At 39.8% G+C, this 14,993-nt stretch overlaps 8 protein-coding genes and 1 non-coding gene across 9 annotated transcripts; 6 read left to right on the top strand and 3 right to left on the bottom strand.

The window, feature by feature from the left end:
• Window positions 1–447: 447 nt before the first annotated feature.
• On the bottom strand, window positions 448–1,302 carry VTP21DRAFT_4233 (uncharacterized protein; the record flags this gene model as incomplete). The annotated part of the gene is made up of 3 exons (XM_069394622.1): window positions 448–607; window positions 682–782; window positions 844–1,302. The coding sequence occupies 3 exons, from the start codon at window positions 1,300–1,302 to the stop codon at window positions 448–450; spliced, it is 720 nt and encodes a 239-aa protein (XP_069255841.1).
• A 570-nt stretch (window positions 1,303–1,872) lies between these two features.
• VTP21DRAFT_4234 (uncharacterized protein) lies at window positions 1,873–2,811 on the top strand (the record flags this gene model as incomplete). Its single annotated transcript, XM_069394623.1, has 3 exons — window positions 1,873–2,247; window positions 2,306–2,681; window positions 2,738–2,811. The coding sequence occupies 3 exons, from the start codon at window positions 1,873–1,875 to the stop codon at window positions 2,809–2,811; spliced, it is 825 nt and encodes a 274-aa protein (XP_069255842.1).
• An 812-nt stretch (window positions 2,812–3,623) lies between these two features.
• Window positions 3,624–4,588, top strand: VTP21DRAFT_4235 (uncharacterized protein; the record flags this gene model as incomplete). The annotated part of the gene is made up of 2 exons (XM_069394624.1): window positions 3,624–4,191; window positions 4,257–4,588. 2 exons carry the CDS (start codon window positions 3,624–3,626, stop codon window positions 4,586–4,588), a joined length of 900 nt encoding a protein of 299 aa, XP_069255843.1.
• Window positions 4,589–4,695: 107 nt separating this feature from the next.
• On the bottom strand, window positions 4,696–5,523 carry VTP21DRAFT_4236 (uncharacterized protein; the record flags this gene model as incomplete). The annotated part of the gene is made up of 4 exons (XM_069394625.1): window positions 4,696–4,907; window positions 4,964–5,069; window positions 5,126–5,357; window positions 5,405–5,523. The coding sequence occupies 4 exons, from the start codon at window positions 5,521–5,523 to the stop codon at window positions 4,696–4,698; spliced, it is 669 nt and encodes a 222-aa protein (XP_069255844.1).
• A 1,098-nt stretch (window positions 5,524–6,621) lies between these two features.
• On the top strand, window positions 6,622–8,489 carry VTP21DRAFT_4237 (uncharacterized protein; the record flags this gene model as incomplete). The annotated part of the gene is made up of 2 exons (XM_069394626.1): window positions 6,622–6,792; window positions 6,858–8,489. 2 exons carry the CDS (start codon window positions 6,622–6,624, stop codon window positions 8,487–8,489), a joined length of 1,803 nt encoding a protein of 600 aa, XP_069255845.1.
• A 412-nt stretch (window positions 8,490–8,901) lies between these two features.
• Window positions 8,902–10,563, top strand: VTP21DRAFT_4238 (uncharacterized protein; the record flags this gene model as incomplete). The annotated part of the gene is made up of 6 exons (XM_069394627.1): window positions 8,902–9,000; window positions 9,066–9,283; window positions 9,345–9,564; window positions 9,636–9,656; window positions 9,727–9,809; window positions 9,864–10,563. 6 exons carry the CDS (start codon window positions 8,902–8,904, stop codon window positions 10,561–10,563), a joined length of 1,341 nt encoding a protein of 446 aa, XP_069255846.1.
• Window positions 10,564–11,379: 816 nt separating this feature from the next.
• Window positions 11,380–12,915, top strand: VTP21DRAFT_4239 (uncharacterized protein; the record flags this gene model as incomplete). The annotated part of the gene is made up of 1 exon (XM_069394628.1): window positions 11,380–12,915. One exon carries the CDS (start codon window positions 11,380–11,382, stop codon window positions 12,913–12,915), a length of 1,536 nt encoding a protein of 511 aa, XP_069255847.1.
• A 1,031-nt stretch (window positions 12,916–13,946) lies between these two features.
• VTP21DRAFT_t8 lies at window positions 13,947–14,054 on the top strand. Its single transcript has one exon. It is a non-coding gene; the product is annotated as a tRNA-Ile (tRNA).
• A 262-nt stretch (window positions 14,055–14,316) lies between these two features.
• VTP21DRAFT_4240 (uncharacterized protein) lies at window positions 14,317–14,857 on the bottom strand (the record flags this gene model as incomplete). The annotated part of the gene is made up of 4 exons (XM_069394630.1): window positions 14,317–14,372; window positions 14,471–14,528; window positions 14,593–14,778; window positions 14,852–14,857. 4 exons carry the CDS (start codon window positions 14,855–14,857, stop codon window positions 14,317–14,319), a joined length of 306 nt encoding a protein of 101 aa, XP_069255848.1.
• Between the last annotated feature and the right edge of the window lie 136 nt (window positions 14,858–14,993).

Here is a 14,993-nt window from a genome sequence, read left to right on the forward strand (position 1 = left end):
AAATAATTAGTATAGTTATATTGTTTCATTCTTCGATTCTAAAACGGCATATTAAAATGGTACCATACATTAATTGTGTACCAAGGACTCTCCCTCCCCCCGAAGTATAATTGGAATTATTATATTTGGTGTTTTTCAAGCCAATTTTATGTTGAATTCGTGATCATTGAAAAATTTCGAACCAATAAAAAAATTGAAAAAATTAAAAAAACCAAAAAAATTTTCTTTTATAATTTTTATTTTTTTCAATTTTATATTTAAATTATACCCAATTGTTTTTAAATTTATTTCAATTTTATATTCTGTCACATATTCTGAGTGGAATACCTTCAGGAACTATCTGATTTATTTAAAAGATATATTATATAAGACATTATATATAAGGAAAATCTACAGTTTATCAGATGAGGCAGCAAAAAGAGGAATATAATAAATATCATTCTATATTCAGGTGACCAGCTCGGTTGAATTTCTTCTCCAGCCATCCAAATCAACCTCTCGCTGCATCGATGCAAATACCTCCGCAACAATTGTATCTTGTTCGATAAGAAACTCTCCTATGTCTCCAAGTGCTCGCATAATCGTGCGTAATATGTGTACCGGAATACTATATAGTTATCCACAGCCATGTTTATTGGTCAGCAGAGCAGTTTGTTTGAAGGTGGAAGAATTGAGCCTTACCCAGAGGGGCCGGAATGATCTAAATCATGGAGCCTCCAAGAATCTAGTGCCGAATTGTTATGCAAGCTGTTTTCTTTTTGCAAAATATCTGTGGTATACTCCTACACAATAAAAAGATTAGCTTCGAATCTGAAACCTGCAAAATTCTTAGGAGGATCGTACTATGTCAGATAAGTCTATGTTATGCACGTCGATAACTTCGTTACAGATACCCCTCCATAACGCAGCAATTTTTCTCAAGTTTAATATCAAGCCATTCCTTTTTCCTTCTCCGCCCGAAATCATTTCCTGCTGTAACATTTCAAGGGAAAACTCGTTATCCTCTCCATTGCCGAAAAATCCTGTGCCATCGTGGGAGGGCATAATACTTTGTGTCATAATATGATCCCAGTCTGCTTCGGTGTCGCTAAGAGATTGCACGCAGGACGAAGAAGAATTTAAAGTAGTGGGAGAATACGGGAAGACGGAAGGGCGCGGGGAGAGGACATGCCATTCATCATCACTGGAGTGGGAAGTGTACGAAAGTTTGCGTGCGACCACCCACTCTGCAATAGACTGGTCGTCGTCGTTCGACTGAGAAGGGCGGCGCCACGATATATGTTGTTTATAAGAAGTGGCCATCTTATGTTTAGAAACCAGCGGGAAGAGACAAGGGAGCAAGTGTCTTAGTTCTAGGGAGGGCGACTAAATAAATTTCATTCCAAGTTATCTGTTCCTCAGCCCACTTAGATAGTGGTCAGGTGAGTGGACGAGGGATTTCCTAATATTTTGACAGGATGATGACTGTGCTACGTTTGCACCCGATTGTATTTCGGCTATCCATCTTTGAAAAATTTCCGCACAAATCAACTTACCTATCGATTTACCTATCAAATCCATATACCTCTTCTACGATGCTTATCAAAACAGCAATTCCTCTGCTCCTTTTGAGCTGAAATTTTTGATATCGGTGTTGCTAAAGCCAATCTCTCCAGTATTTACCACTCGGTCAGGACACTGCCATAAAGATAATTCAGAACTTGCGCACAAGGCACGTAAACTGATATCTTGGTCGACTGATGAGTTTCAGAAATAGTTTCAGCTGTGACGCAATCGCAAATATTACCCTAAAATTGCGAGGATAATTTCGCGTTTTTCGATTTTTTTTTTTTTCATAGCATTTTATTAGCCTCACATTTATTCTCGTCGATAATGGATGACGATGATATCTATGACGACGCGTCCTCCACTTCCACACCCACGTCTTCTACTAGAGACACCGAATTGAATGGCCTATTAAAACGCGAAACCGAGCTTCGTCTTCAAATCGATGCTCTTGCAGAAGAAATCTCAGCGCTTGAATCTAAACTCCAGGCCTCCGATGATGCCGAGATTGCCTCCGGAGACGATTATGCAAGCGAAGATTTTGAGGAGGATATGGAGGAGTTTGAAGCGCCGGAGTGGTGCGTACCAATAAAAGCCAATGTTATGAATTTTGAGTGGGAGAAACTAGCAAACGAAGTCCAATTTGACGTGATTCTGATGGATCCACCGTGGCAGTTGGCTACACATGCTCCGACTCGAGGAGTATGTAATAAATTTTTTTCCGTCCGCCCCTTTCTTCACTAACTCGTGTCTTTATTAGGTTGCCATCGCTTACCAGCAACTTCCTGATGTTTGTATCGAGGAAATACCTATTCCCTCTCTCTCGAAAAATGGCTTCATCTTCATCTGGGTCATAAACAATAAGTACGCGAAGGCTTTTGAGCTTATGGAAAAATGGGGTTACACATATGTCGATGATATCACTTGGGTAAAGCAAACCGTCAATCGTCGCATGGCAAAGGGCCATGGCTATTATCTGCAACATGCAAAGGAAACTTGTCTCGTTGGAAAAAAGGGAGAAGATCCACCAGGTTGCCGTCATTCAGTTGGTAGCGATGTGATTTTTTCCGTCCGCAGAGGCCAGAGTCAGAAACCTGAAGAGCTATATGAGATGATTGAGGAGCTGGTTCCAAATGGTAAGCTCATAGTAACATATTCAGAGACAATTGTTATTCACCCTTTTGCTTTTTAGGCAAATATCTTGAGATCTTTGGGAGGAAAAATAATTTAAGAGATTGGTGGATAACTGTGGGTAATGAGCTTTAATAAATTATATAAAGGTTATCAATCCAGACAATTTAAATAAAACCAACAAGGAGCAGCGACATAGTATCACATCAACTCATCCAGTGAGTGATATTCTTTTCAACCATCTGCTGCACATGAAATATCTATTATCATTATATTTTCTTGTAGTATGAAACTTTTCCATAATATTGTCTCCCCGTGCCCTTGATAATAGGCGAGACAAGGACAAACTTTTGCGCTTCCAACCATTTCACCATAGAAGGGAATTTTTCTGGCAAGGTGTTAACTGTTACCAGACCTTTGTATCCTCTCACTGTGTGCTCAAATAACTTTGTAAAAACCCTTTTGCTTCTCCATTCCTCCTTCACACCAGCAAGCCAGATATGTAAAGATTTAGACTCTCCTTCAAATTGCTCTCCATCTGGGAAGTTTATAGTATATGAAAACACAAATCCAATTGGAATTTCATTCGAATTAAGTGCAACCACTACGGTTCCATTATATTCAGAGAGTCGACGTTGCCATTCAGCAATTCCGTTGCTTGATTCCAAATTATTAGAGCTTGCGTTAAAAATTTGATTGTAAAGACGGAATGGAATGCTGAGCGGAAGTGTATACGCTTGCGCAGTGATCCTATAGATAGTGAAGGTCGAATCGGGATGCATCGAAACTTATTTTTGTAGAGAGTAATTTAGACAAGAGTATACCATAAAATTATAGGCACATGTGGCGCAGCTTTAGTCAAAGATGATTTGTAAACAAAAATCTTTCATTTTCTTCGTCCGCGTCTGAATTGATCTCTCGTATATAATAAAAAAATTGGATCGAAAATGTCACTAGATTCAGGTCTTTCCCTCCTGCATCTCAATCTACCCACTCTTCAATTAGGTGGCCGCTCTTCTTCTTCAGTACGCACCACAGTAAATCCTGTTGTTTTCTTCACGATTCTCGATCACTACCTTCGTCGAAATGACAACCAAGAGCGAGTGATCGGGACACTTTTGGGCGTCCGCTCAGAAGATGGATCTGAGGTTGAGATCCGTAACTGCTTCCCAATCCCTCATAAGGAATCACCAGATCAAGTGGAAGTGGATATGGAATATCATCACACAATGTACGAGCTCCATCATAAAGTTAATCCAAAAGAAGTTATTGTTGGATGGTATGCGACGGGTGCAGATTTAAATTCATACTCGGCCCTGATTCAGGACTTTTACAATCGGCAATGTGCACCCTTCCCTGCAGTGCATCTAACTTTGGATACCGAGCTTAAGAAAGAGCGTGTCGGTGTGAAGGCTTATGTCAGTGCGCCAGTGGGCGTTGGGTCTAAACCGGAAAACTGCCTGTTTCTACCCGTACCAACCGATGTGAAATATTTTGAAGCTGAACGTGCTGGATGTAAGCTCTAACTATATGAAGTTTTTGCGAGAATATTTTTCTAACTATGGTATCTTTTCTGATAGTGAATATCCTTGCTATGGCGAAGAACACTCCTGATCGTACCGCATCTCTCCTTTCAGACATGGATAGCCTTGAGCAGGCTGTACTACAGCTTCAGGAAATGCTTGAGCGTGTAAGCGAGTATGTGTCTCGCGTTATTTCGAATGAAGTGCAAGGAAACGACACAGTTGGGCGCTTCCTTATGGATGCTGTTGCTTCAGTGCCGCGCGTGGATGCTGAGGCATTTGAGAAAATGTTCAACAGTCATCTACAAGATGTGCTAATGGTGATTTATTTGGCAAATATGACACGGACGCAGCTGGCTATTGCGCAGCGATTGCAACCATTGGTTTAACATTTTTCTTGCTTTATGGTTTTTAATAAATCTTGTTTCATTGTTTATTCTTTCAGAGATAAAATATAAGATAAAATACTCCGCAAACATGATGCTTTTGTTAATTGTTAAGAGCTGTATTTCTCTAATATTTTCGCCAAAATCATAAAGAATATAACCCAAATCCACCACTGGCCTGCAGTGGTAGTTTCTCCAAGTTCCTTAAGACCCTGTTCGACATAACTCTTTTCGTTCTTGTGCGTTTCGCGAGATGGCGGGTGGACCAACACTGGATTACTTTCTTTATTATTTTCTGACTTGCAAAACTCTGGGAATACCTCTGATAAAATGGAGAATCTTAGTAAATTGCTAGATCATACAGGGTGTTATAAATACCTCTAAAAATTGGGTTCTTAGAGTTGAAATCTGTTGAACATTCCGCCAAAAGCCGCTTGTCTTTATCAAGCGTTTGTATGCTCCCGGTTGTTGGTTCATCTGATAGCTATAATTTTTCTCTTAATTGTTTGAAGTATTATGAAGGGGGCTGCAACGTATTACCATAAAACTTGCTAGCGCACACGCAATCGTTGCAACATCCCAAAATGGATGCCAATCTTTTTGATGAAAACTAGAAGCCGATAAACATATTTTTCCAGGTTCAAAACGGCCATTAGGTGTGATCATGTGAATTGACGGAGGCTTATAGGGATATTCTGCAGGGAATTCCAGCTTCCCGTGATAGTATCCACCAGCGAACGGCGATTCAGGAATTCCTTCGAGAATAAAATGCCTGGAGAGCTATTAGCGTAGTAACACAAGGTATAGCTTGGGAATTACCATTCAAGAAGGTTATGCTCTAAAGGCCTTAGCGTGACAAATGGGAGGGGATTTCGTTGAATACGAAGGTATTCTTTAGCTAAGCGAATGTAGGCAGGTTTGCTGCCAGCGCACTTCATTTCAGATTTATAAAGGATTCGTGATTTTGGTATTTCACCATTTTTATCGTCGCTTATATATCCGAAGTGGGCTTTATTTTTTATTTGGTCTCTGTAAACAAAATGTTACAAGTCTAAACCTGTTTCCATTGCAGTTATATTGAAAAAGAAGTGAGTTATCAATATGGCTACCAATAGCTCCTGTATATGGATCGAAAGGTAGGAGTCGGAGTTCTATTCTTTGAAGATATGTTAGAATAGCGAAAGAATCGAAAATTTCGAACTAAAAAGATTGTATCTTTAGCTTTCATCTTTTGGAGGACTAAGAACAGACGGGGTTCAATAAATTTGAAAATCGAAAAATACAAACTTACCAAATGGTTTAGTACATGTAAAGAGTTTGGGCAGCAGCCGCTAATCATCTGGCTCAACTTACGTACTGGCCATTTTTAACCGACGATAATGACAGGCACATATAAGATTGACTACGAAGACCATACATGATTGATAATACCGGCTGCACTAATAGAGCAACGTAGCGAGTAGACTTCGTTAAATATAACAGCATTCTTGTCCATTAATAAGTTGAGTAACCAAGAATTAGCTATTAGCAGTGAAGGAGAATATAAGGTAACATAAGAAGGAATCCAGGTTCAAATAGGTACACGTAGCAATAGTAGAATGACGCATGGAGAAAGGAGAGAGTGAACGCGTTCAATGCACTTATTCCTTGTGCTCTCACTATATATAAGCCGTCGACATACTATTCTTGCTCTGCCCAATCAAACTCTCGGGGAGCATAGAGAATGAGGGTTGGATCCTAGTGGAGGTTTTCATTTCGATTTTCAATTCAGCGAGATTTTCATCGGCTTGGAACGCAATTGCTTTTGCCTTATTCTCTATTCTCTCTTTCTGTAATTCTACTTTTTGTTTGATGCCCCATTCTTTCTTTGTCATATTTTCTAGCAAGCAGAGCTATAAAACTTTGACAAATAAAGGACTTTATTTCTCTAAAGAGAAAAAGGGGTAGTAATGATTCTATTGCTCCATGAGTTTCCTCCTTTCATTACCTTTCAGTTTTAAATATCACTTTGTGAATTTCTCATTGTTATCCTAATTATGGTGCGTGCCCCTCACAAACTGTTACATACACCGCTACTAGAGAAGCCTTTAGATTCTGATTGCAGCGATAGACGCAAGAAAGTTGGCAAATCAAAGGAGCGAGAGGTTCGTGTTGCTGTTATTGAAGATGTGGGTAATCGATGGGATAATAGGGTAAAGAAGCGTATGGTAAGTTTCGAAGATATAGATAATTGTTGTAACGTATTAAATTTATTTATGAGGATGTACATTAGGTGTTCAACATTATGATAGAGGATAGTAGGCGCATCGTGGCACTCAGCCGCAATGCTCATGATCTTTTTTCACTTAATGATCAACTTCGATCCTCCAAGGGCGTTAAGATGCCTCCATCCCTCCCATCCTTTTCTGCAGAGCGCCGGCGCTCTTTCCTATTTACTTCACTTTTTCAATTCAAGCAGCAAAAGAGCAACACTGAGAAAGTGGAGGCATACATTACTTCATTACTAGCAGAGCCAGCACTTGCGAATTTAGAGTGCGTGAAGGAATTCCTAAAACCTCGCGAAAATGATTCGTGCTTCTACAAGGAAATATCTAAGTCAGCAGTGAAAGAAAGCAAGAAACGTACGAAAACGGTTGCCGATGTACCACTGAAGCGACCGCGGCGTATGGCTGCACCTCCAATAAGTGAAGTCACACTCGATGATTTTGAAATCATCAAGGTTTTAGGTAAAGGATGCATGGGTAAAGTGCTGTTCGTGCGAAAGAAGCATAGCAATCAAATGTATGCTCTCAAAGCCATTCAAAAGGAATGGGTTATCATGGAGCGCGAAATGGAGCACACAATGGCCGAAAGGAATATCCTTGCCTCCATTGCGTGCACCAAAAACCCTTTTCTCATGCAACTACATTACGCTTTCCAAACAAATGATCAGCTCTTTTTGGTTATGGACTTCCACCCTGGAGGTGACTTGGCTTCGCAACTTGCGCAATGGTATAAGTTCGATCCAGAGCGTGCGAGGCTATACGCCGCCGAAATTGTTCTTGGGCTAGAGGAGTTACATCGTTTGGGCGTTGTATATCGTGATCTTAAGCCAGAGAATATTCTGATTGCTCGTGATGGCCACATTGTGCTTACCGATTATGGATTGTCGAAAAAATTCAATCAGGAGACGTTGCACATGAACATAGAGACAAGAACGAGCACCTTTTGCGGTACTGCAGAATACTTGGCCCCGGAAGTGTTACGAGCTGAGCCATATTCATATGCCGTTGATTGGTGGAGCTTCGGTACACTTCTTTATGAGATGCTTGCTGGCTTCACACCGTTTTGGGCGGAGACGCAACAGGAAATGTTCCAGCGTATATTGCAAGATGATATAGAATTTCCTGCAGAAGGCTTTAATGACTCTGTGCGTGATTTTATCAAGAAATTGTTACATCGTGATCCAGCCCGTCGGCTTGGTAGTCAGGGAGTGGATGACATCAAAAATCATCCGTACTTTCATGGCCTAAATTGGAACTCGGTAATGGCAAAGCGATTTATACCACCCTTTGTCCCGTCGTTTGATGGTGATTTAGATCTTTCACATTTTGACGATGTATTCCTTGAGATGGAACCGCGACTCTCAATTCCAAAACATGCAATAGATACCACCCATTTTCGTAAATTATTTGCCGGATACGAATTCAATGGGATGATGCATTCGGAGTCGCGGCCAAAGAAGCGAAGAGCAAGAGAGATGGAAGAAGAAAATGCGCATCTGGAGGAGAGGCCCATGAAAATCAGGCGGCAGCATGTGTATTCTGGATGGAACGGTCCTTTCCGGTTTGAGATTCCACCACAATACAACAGGACACAGCTTTCTCTACGCAGCACATCTGCGCTGTCGTCCATTCGTTGCTGATCAGCATCCACAATATAGATGTCAGGAATTAGTACATGCACTGGCATTATAGCTGGTTTAGAATAATATCGAATACCTTTTTTTGTAACAGTTAATTTTGTTATAGAAAATATTTTCCTTCATTTTCGTTGATTACACTCCTTATGAACCCCTAGTCTTTGTTTTTGTTTTTATTTTTTTACTTACCTTCATTTATTATGTCCTTCCGTTCATTTTTAATACATTGCGTGAAAATAGCCCGAATCAAATTACTAATTTCAATCGTTGAGCATATTTATACACTCTGCTGCTTGTGTGAAATGCTCGGTTTTTCATTGGTCAAATTGTTCATTCTTTGATAGATTTCACGGAAAACAAATATACGAGTTTTATACTTATTTCATTACAATAGAATTTTAGATGCTATGATACCATGACAGCTCAAATGGATGCACAGTATGAACCCCTTGAAGTCATAGGAACAGGCTCATTTGGGCTTATTCGCAAAATTCGTCGCAAGAGTGACAACAAAGTAAATTTTGTCTTTTTATAATACTTGATGCCTTTAAAATTCAAATCTCAAACTTGTCGAGCTAGATCCTTGCTCGTAAAGAGCTGTCATTCCGCCAAATGACAGACAAAGAACGTCAACAACTCGTATCCGAGGTTAATATTTTGCGTGAGCTAAGACATCCAAATATTGTGAGGTATTATGAGCGCTTTGTGGATAAGGAACGAGGCTATATATATATCATTATGGAATACTGTGGTGGAGGAGATTTGGCGGCTGTAATAAGACGGGCAAAAAAAGAAGGGTATTTAATAGAAATTCTAAAATTTCTGAAATTGTTATTGATTTTACTTTATGATATATAGGAAATTTATCTCTGAAGATGTTATTTGGCAACTTTTTACACAAATTATTATGGCATTGCACGAGTGCCATACACCTAAGGCCGAACGCAGTATTATTTTGCATAGAGATTTGAAGCCAGATAATGTGTTCTTGGACTCGAATAATAGTGTAAAGTTGGGCGACTTTGGACTCTCAAGAGTGCTTGGTCCGGACCGAGAATTTGCTGTTACTTATGTTGGCGTAAGTGAACAATCTTAAATATAATTCAAGATGAGCTTAACAAACAAAATCTTCACACTTCGATAATATAGACGCCTTACTATATGTCACCTGTAATAGTTGCTACTTAGTTTTTTTTTCTTTAGCTGATAACACAAAATTTATACTCTAAAATATTTATAGGAGCTGATTAATGAGTCCAGTTACAATACTAAATCGGACATTTGGGCATTAGGTTGTTTATTATTCGAAATGTGTGCATTAGAGTAAGTCCTTTATTGTTCTTGATTTACCTATGTCTACTAAATCTCCAAAAATAGTCCTCCGTTCAAAGCCAAAAGTCAAGCGCAGCTTGCTGCTCGTATTAAACAGGCTTCGATTCCTCTTCTACCCCCACAGTACTCACAAGAACTAGGTCGTGTCATTAAATCAATGCTTCAGCTGAATCCTGCAAAGCGACCTGCTACATCTGACTTTTTCAAACTTGACCGTGTTCGTATTTGCGTAAGAGAAAGAGAGGTAGCAATATATCATCAGGAGTTGAAGAGAAGAGAAGAGGAAGTAAAAAAGAGAGAAGAAGATATGCGGGCGCGAGAAGAACAAGTAAGAACAAGGGAAGCTAATTTAAGAAAAAAAGAAGAAGAGGTTGCAGAAAGAGAGGCTCGAGTCTTGGAATTAGAGCAGCGAAGGGTTTTAAAAGGGCGTTCGAGATCGCTTGAGCGAGGAAGCGATAGGTCGATAAATGGAAATCATATACAATATGCTGATCCGGAAAACTCTTTGAAAATGAAGCTCAATGGAAATGCAGACCCTGTTTCTTCAGTATTACGTACTCCATTGCGTCGAAAATCGTATCTCAGCTCATACAGCTCTAACAATCACAGCAGTTTTACAAACGGGAGGGGGACTGCGAGTATTCCTTCACGCAACGATTTGTATCCTACTGCAGAGAATCTCTACGGTGAGGAAGAAGAGCTTCCGAGTCCATTTATTATACGACATGCAATACCCAGGGTGTAGTTTGAAGATTAACTTAATTATATCCAGTTTTGTTTGCTATACAGATGATTTGTTTTTTTTTCTTATTCAAATTTTCAGTTTGCATTTATCGTTTCTTGTCTTTTTATTTGTACAAAACTTACGGTCAAAATTTTTGAAAATCTTGACCGCACAAGTGAACAGTATTATAAATTCTTGCTTCAATATTATATAAGCATAGTCAATACTATTCAAATTGGTTTTATATTATTCTGTATGCTTTGTGTCACTCTCAAAGCCAATATGGCACAATCTCTGAGCAAATACCCCGTAGATATTTAGTGAGATGCATAGTTACGGTATATAAAAGGTATATGTTCCCTCCTAGAAACGCTAAAATATGACAGTAGGCGCTGACCCGACTCTAAGATGTTAGGTCGAGCTTAGTATTCCAGTGTTCTACACATATGAAAAAAAAAGAACAATTAAGCTGTCCATTTTCCCCAATAAAAACTGTTTTAATTTAATTGTTTGTCAATAAAAATGGCCAATTCCCAATTCAAACTAAAGCAGTCCTTTCAATCGGGAATTAATAGCTGCCGCAGCTATCTCCTTAATAACATTAACTTGAGCCTCATCCCGTCTCCATCCTAGAGTGAGTAGCGTAGAAGTACGAACTCTTATTGACATTCTTTCGTATTATTTGAAATTGGAGCTAATTAAAAAGGAAAAATAAGACCCATCTTACCAGTAAGGTAATGTTTGATATTTTATCTACTCTTCATCATGGTCATCCTCTATTATAATACTGACCCAATGAATTACTCTCCAGAGTAATTCGCAGCAAAAGTTACTGCAATGACTACGGTCCCTGTATCATCAGATTCATCTTCTCTTCCTCTAGAAGACAAGTCCTCTGTTTCTTCAAACATTTCTACCAAAATTTCATCCTCGACGGAACCACAGCAACAAATCACAGAACAGAATACCAGTACACAAAATAAATTTCCCTCTGCTCCTGCAACATCAGCGGGGTCAAAAAAGACTCAACCGTGGATACCTCCTTCATTGAGCATTAAACCTCCACCCGCCATCCGAACCGAAGGTCTCACTCTATCACCAACCGAATCTTCACCATCTACCCTTCGACTTCCATCATCTGCTGGTGGGGTCAAAAATCCTGCTAGTCCAGTAGGAGAAAAAAGCGAGGTAAATAATACAACTAAACAAATTGTGAGACCTGGTCAGACTTTATCACCGACTGCGGTCAATAATCCTACACGTCGGTCCGGGAGTACTACTTTCACAAACTTTCCAAACAGTAATGGAGATGGAGGGCCAACCATGATGCGATCCTTATCAGGATTTTCGCTACAAGGTGGTGATAATACGGGAGAAGGCGTCAATATGGCACGATCGCGAAGTAGAGATTCATCTAATAATGGAGGTGATCAAGATGTTACATACCGCCGTGATGTGTATGCATCTCTACGTGGCCCACCTAATACACGACTCCTCGGAACAAAACCTCATCCACTTCAATATTCATGGACACTTTACTATGATAGCCGTAACACGGCTAAACCTGGAGATTACGCAGCAAATCTGCATGTAATTGGTACATTTGCAACAGTTGAATCGTTTTGTGGCCACTTTAATTGGATAAAGAAGCCAAGCGCGTTAGATAACAATGCTAACTACCATATTTTTAAGAGTAACATCAAGCCAATGTGGGAGGATCCAGCGAACGCCAATGGTGGAAAATGGGTGATCACCATGCGGAATCCGACCTTGCTAGATAGGTGCTGGCTTTGGTTGGTTTATGCATTAGTTGGCGAGGGAATGGAGCACTCAGTCGGAGAGGAGATATGTGGAGCAGTCATGTCTCGCCGTGCAAGAGGTGATCGGATCGCGGTGTGGGTACGAGACAAAGACAACGAACGAGCAATTAACGGATTGGGAAGGGAGCTTTTGCGTGTGCTTGACTTACTGGATGAAGATGGAATTACAATGGATTTCCAAACAAACGCCGATGCCCTTCGTTCAGGGACAAGCTATAATAATCGCACGGTGCTCTCACTTGACGCACTGAAAAAAGAGGTGGCACGAGAGAGGCCATCTCAGCAGTCACATCCTCCGATGCTAAGGCGATCGGGCACCTCTCCTGATGTGCGAATTGGTCGCTCGCGTACCCCAGAGCCGCGGTCTCCGAACTCCTTGGGCAAGTCAATGACAGTTGAACCAGTACTTAACCTCGAGGATTTGCGAATGAAATTCGGCAGTATAAGAGATGGATCACGTTCGCCTGATCCGTCGCGCTCTCCGGTAACTCCAGGTGAAAATGTGATGAGTATGGAGGGGTTAATGTTAAAGTTTGGAAAAGCTGGCGTGTAAAGTGCAGCAATGAAAATGGAAAATACTCATGCTCTGCTAATACTGGATTCTTACATCCTTTCTCTTTTTTTTTTCTTTATCTTATATATCTGATTCCCTCCCCTCCCCTTTGTATAAATGAGGCGTTATTCTATTGAGATTTGGATGAAATGCCGAGTACTATTCTGTTGACTTAATATACATTTCAAATATATTAATATTTTAGTATAAGATTTCAGATGAGAATGCATTTTACAATTGGAGCTTGCTTTTTTTTTATTTCGATGTTTAAATAATTCATAATTGTCTCTCTGATTCTTTTTAGATCATGGATGGTATTAAATATATTATAACTTTCAGGGTTTGGTGACTTGATCAAAGCGTTCTACATACACAGTATATCTCCTGTTAAATCCATGCGCAGCCAATGCTCGACTCACTGGCCTTCACTGCTGTAATAGGTAAGCAATTCATCGTTTTGAACCTTAAGGAAACTTCCTACTTCAGCAGCATCCTATGCAGTCTGTCGACGTCTCGCTCCAAGATAACAGGAACAACAGTGGTCGCCATCCTTCCTTTCCTCCAAGGAGTAGATGCGCGCTCACCCATCCCTCCCTTACAGACCAACCAGGTGGCAACGACACACTCGGTGCGCTCATTCGGGTCGCTCTCTGGGAAGTGATATCGAGATTTGGGTAATAGTTCAATTCGTCTTCATAGTATGTTCGATGACTACTGAAGCAATATCAGAAACCAGCACTTGGCATTTGACAAATACCAACATAACCCTAAGAAAGTATTCTATGCTTGGTATTCAAGAACTCAATGCTCAGCTATACGTTTTATATAAATATATATAATATCTTAAGCACACGCGCGTAGTTTGAAGATGATCCTAAGCAGACGGTAGTCAAGCTGCAAAAAGCTGGGGCACCTGTTTTATACATTCATTGGTGCGGAGGGAATCATGCAGAAACAATGATTGGTCCAAAATTTTAATATTAGAAAATTTTGAAATGGAATATATATCTTAAAAAACACATAGTGAACGGGCTCCCGTAGCTCAGCTGGTTAGAGCGTGATGCTTATGCGGTATCGGAGTTGGATTCCTTCCAAACTGAGCCACATCAAAGTCGCGGGTTCGACTCCCGCCGGGAGCATCATTTTTTGCAGTTTAGGTGTCATGTTTTTGACCTTTCAATTAACATAATTCACTAAATGCTAAGTTATCTTCTCTCAGAATTTTATAATCAAATGAGCATTTTTGGCATGAGCGAACCATGTTGATATCATTGGTATATTCCAAATCCAATCTTGAGGAAAGGTCATAAAATGTATATTGAAAATATATGGAGAAAATCGATCACATATACAAAGAGTGTATCAAAAAACATTTCGTTCAAAAGGTAGTGATGAATCAGGCTATATTTCACCATGTTCCGCTGGGTTTTGAAGGACGATCATAACATACTCTTTATCTATACAAAATATTGAACAGAATATAAATTAGGAAACTATTCCACTAATTATAGCATCGAATTTCAACTGCATGCAACATTCAAAGTCGTTTTCTTACCTGGACAAACCATAATCTCATATTTACGAGTTCGAACACGTAAGAATGTTAAATCGTTCTATTTATGTTAATCAGCATAAATATATTGATATTCTCTGGTTTACCTTTATTCTTCTAATTACCTCAGAATCGATAGCGGCCACCGTCTCTCTTGTATGCCCAATAAGTTTGTTAACGTGTGAAGCATACTCTTTTGCCCTGTCATTTTCAAGGGTTGCTCGAACTACATGCCCATCTAGATCAGTAACAATAACAGCATAAACACCTTTTCGCGAAGAGAGCCGCTTTATGGTTTCATCAACTTCAGTCTATAAATGATATAATTAGGGGAGGAGAAATGGAGTTGAAAAGAACAAAAAATTAGTTGTACGATTTACTTACGGACATGCTTGGAGTATAGAGTAGTTTCTTTGTGACTTGCCCAATTGCTCAGTGGAGAAAGAAAGAATCGGATCGATTGGCAGTTGAACGTCAGCATTTCTCAAGTAAAATGCGTTCCTAGTTGATTTTCCTCTTTTTTCCT

This window comes from Calcarisporiella thermophila (assembly GCF_041956535.1).
Source record: "Calcarisporiella thermophila strain CBS 279.70 unplaced genomic scaffold VTP21scaffold_2, whole genome shotgun sequence".
NCBI classification, from domain to species: domain Eukaryota; kingdom Fungi; phylum Calcarisporiellomycota; class Calcarisporiellomycetes; order Calcarisporiellales; family Calcarisporiellaceae; genus Calcarisporiella; species Calcarisporiella thermophila.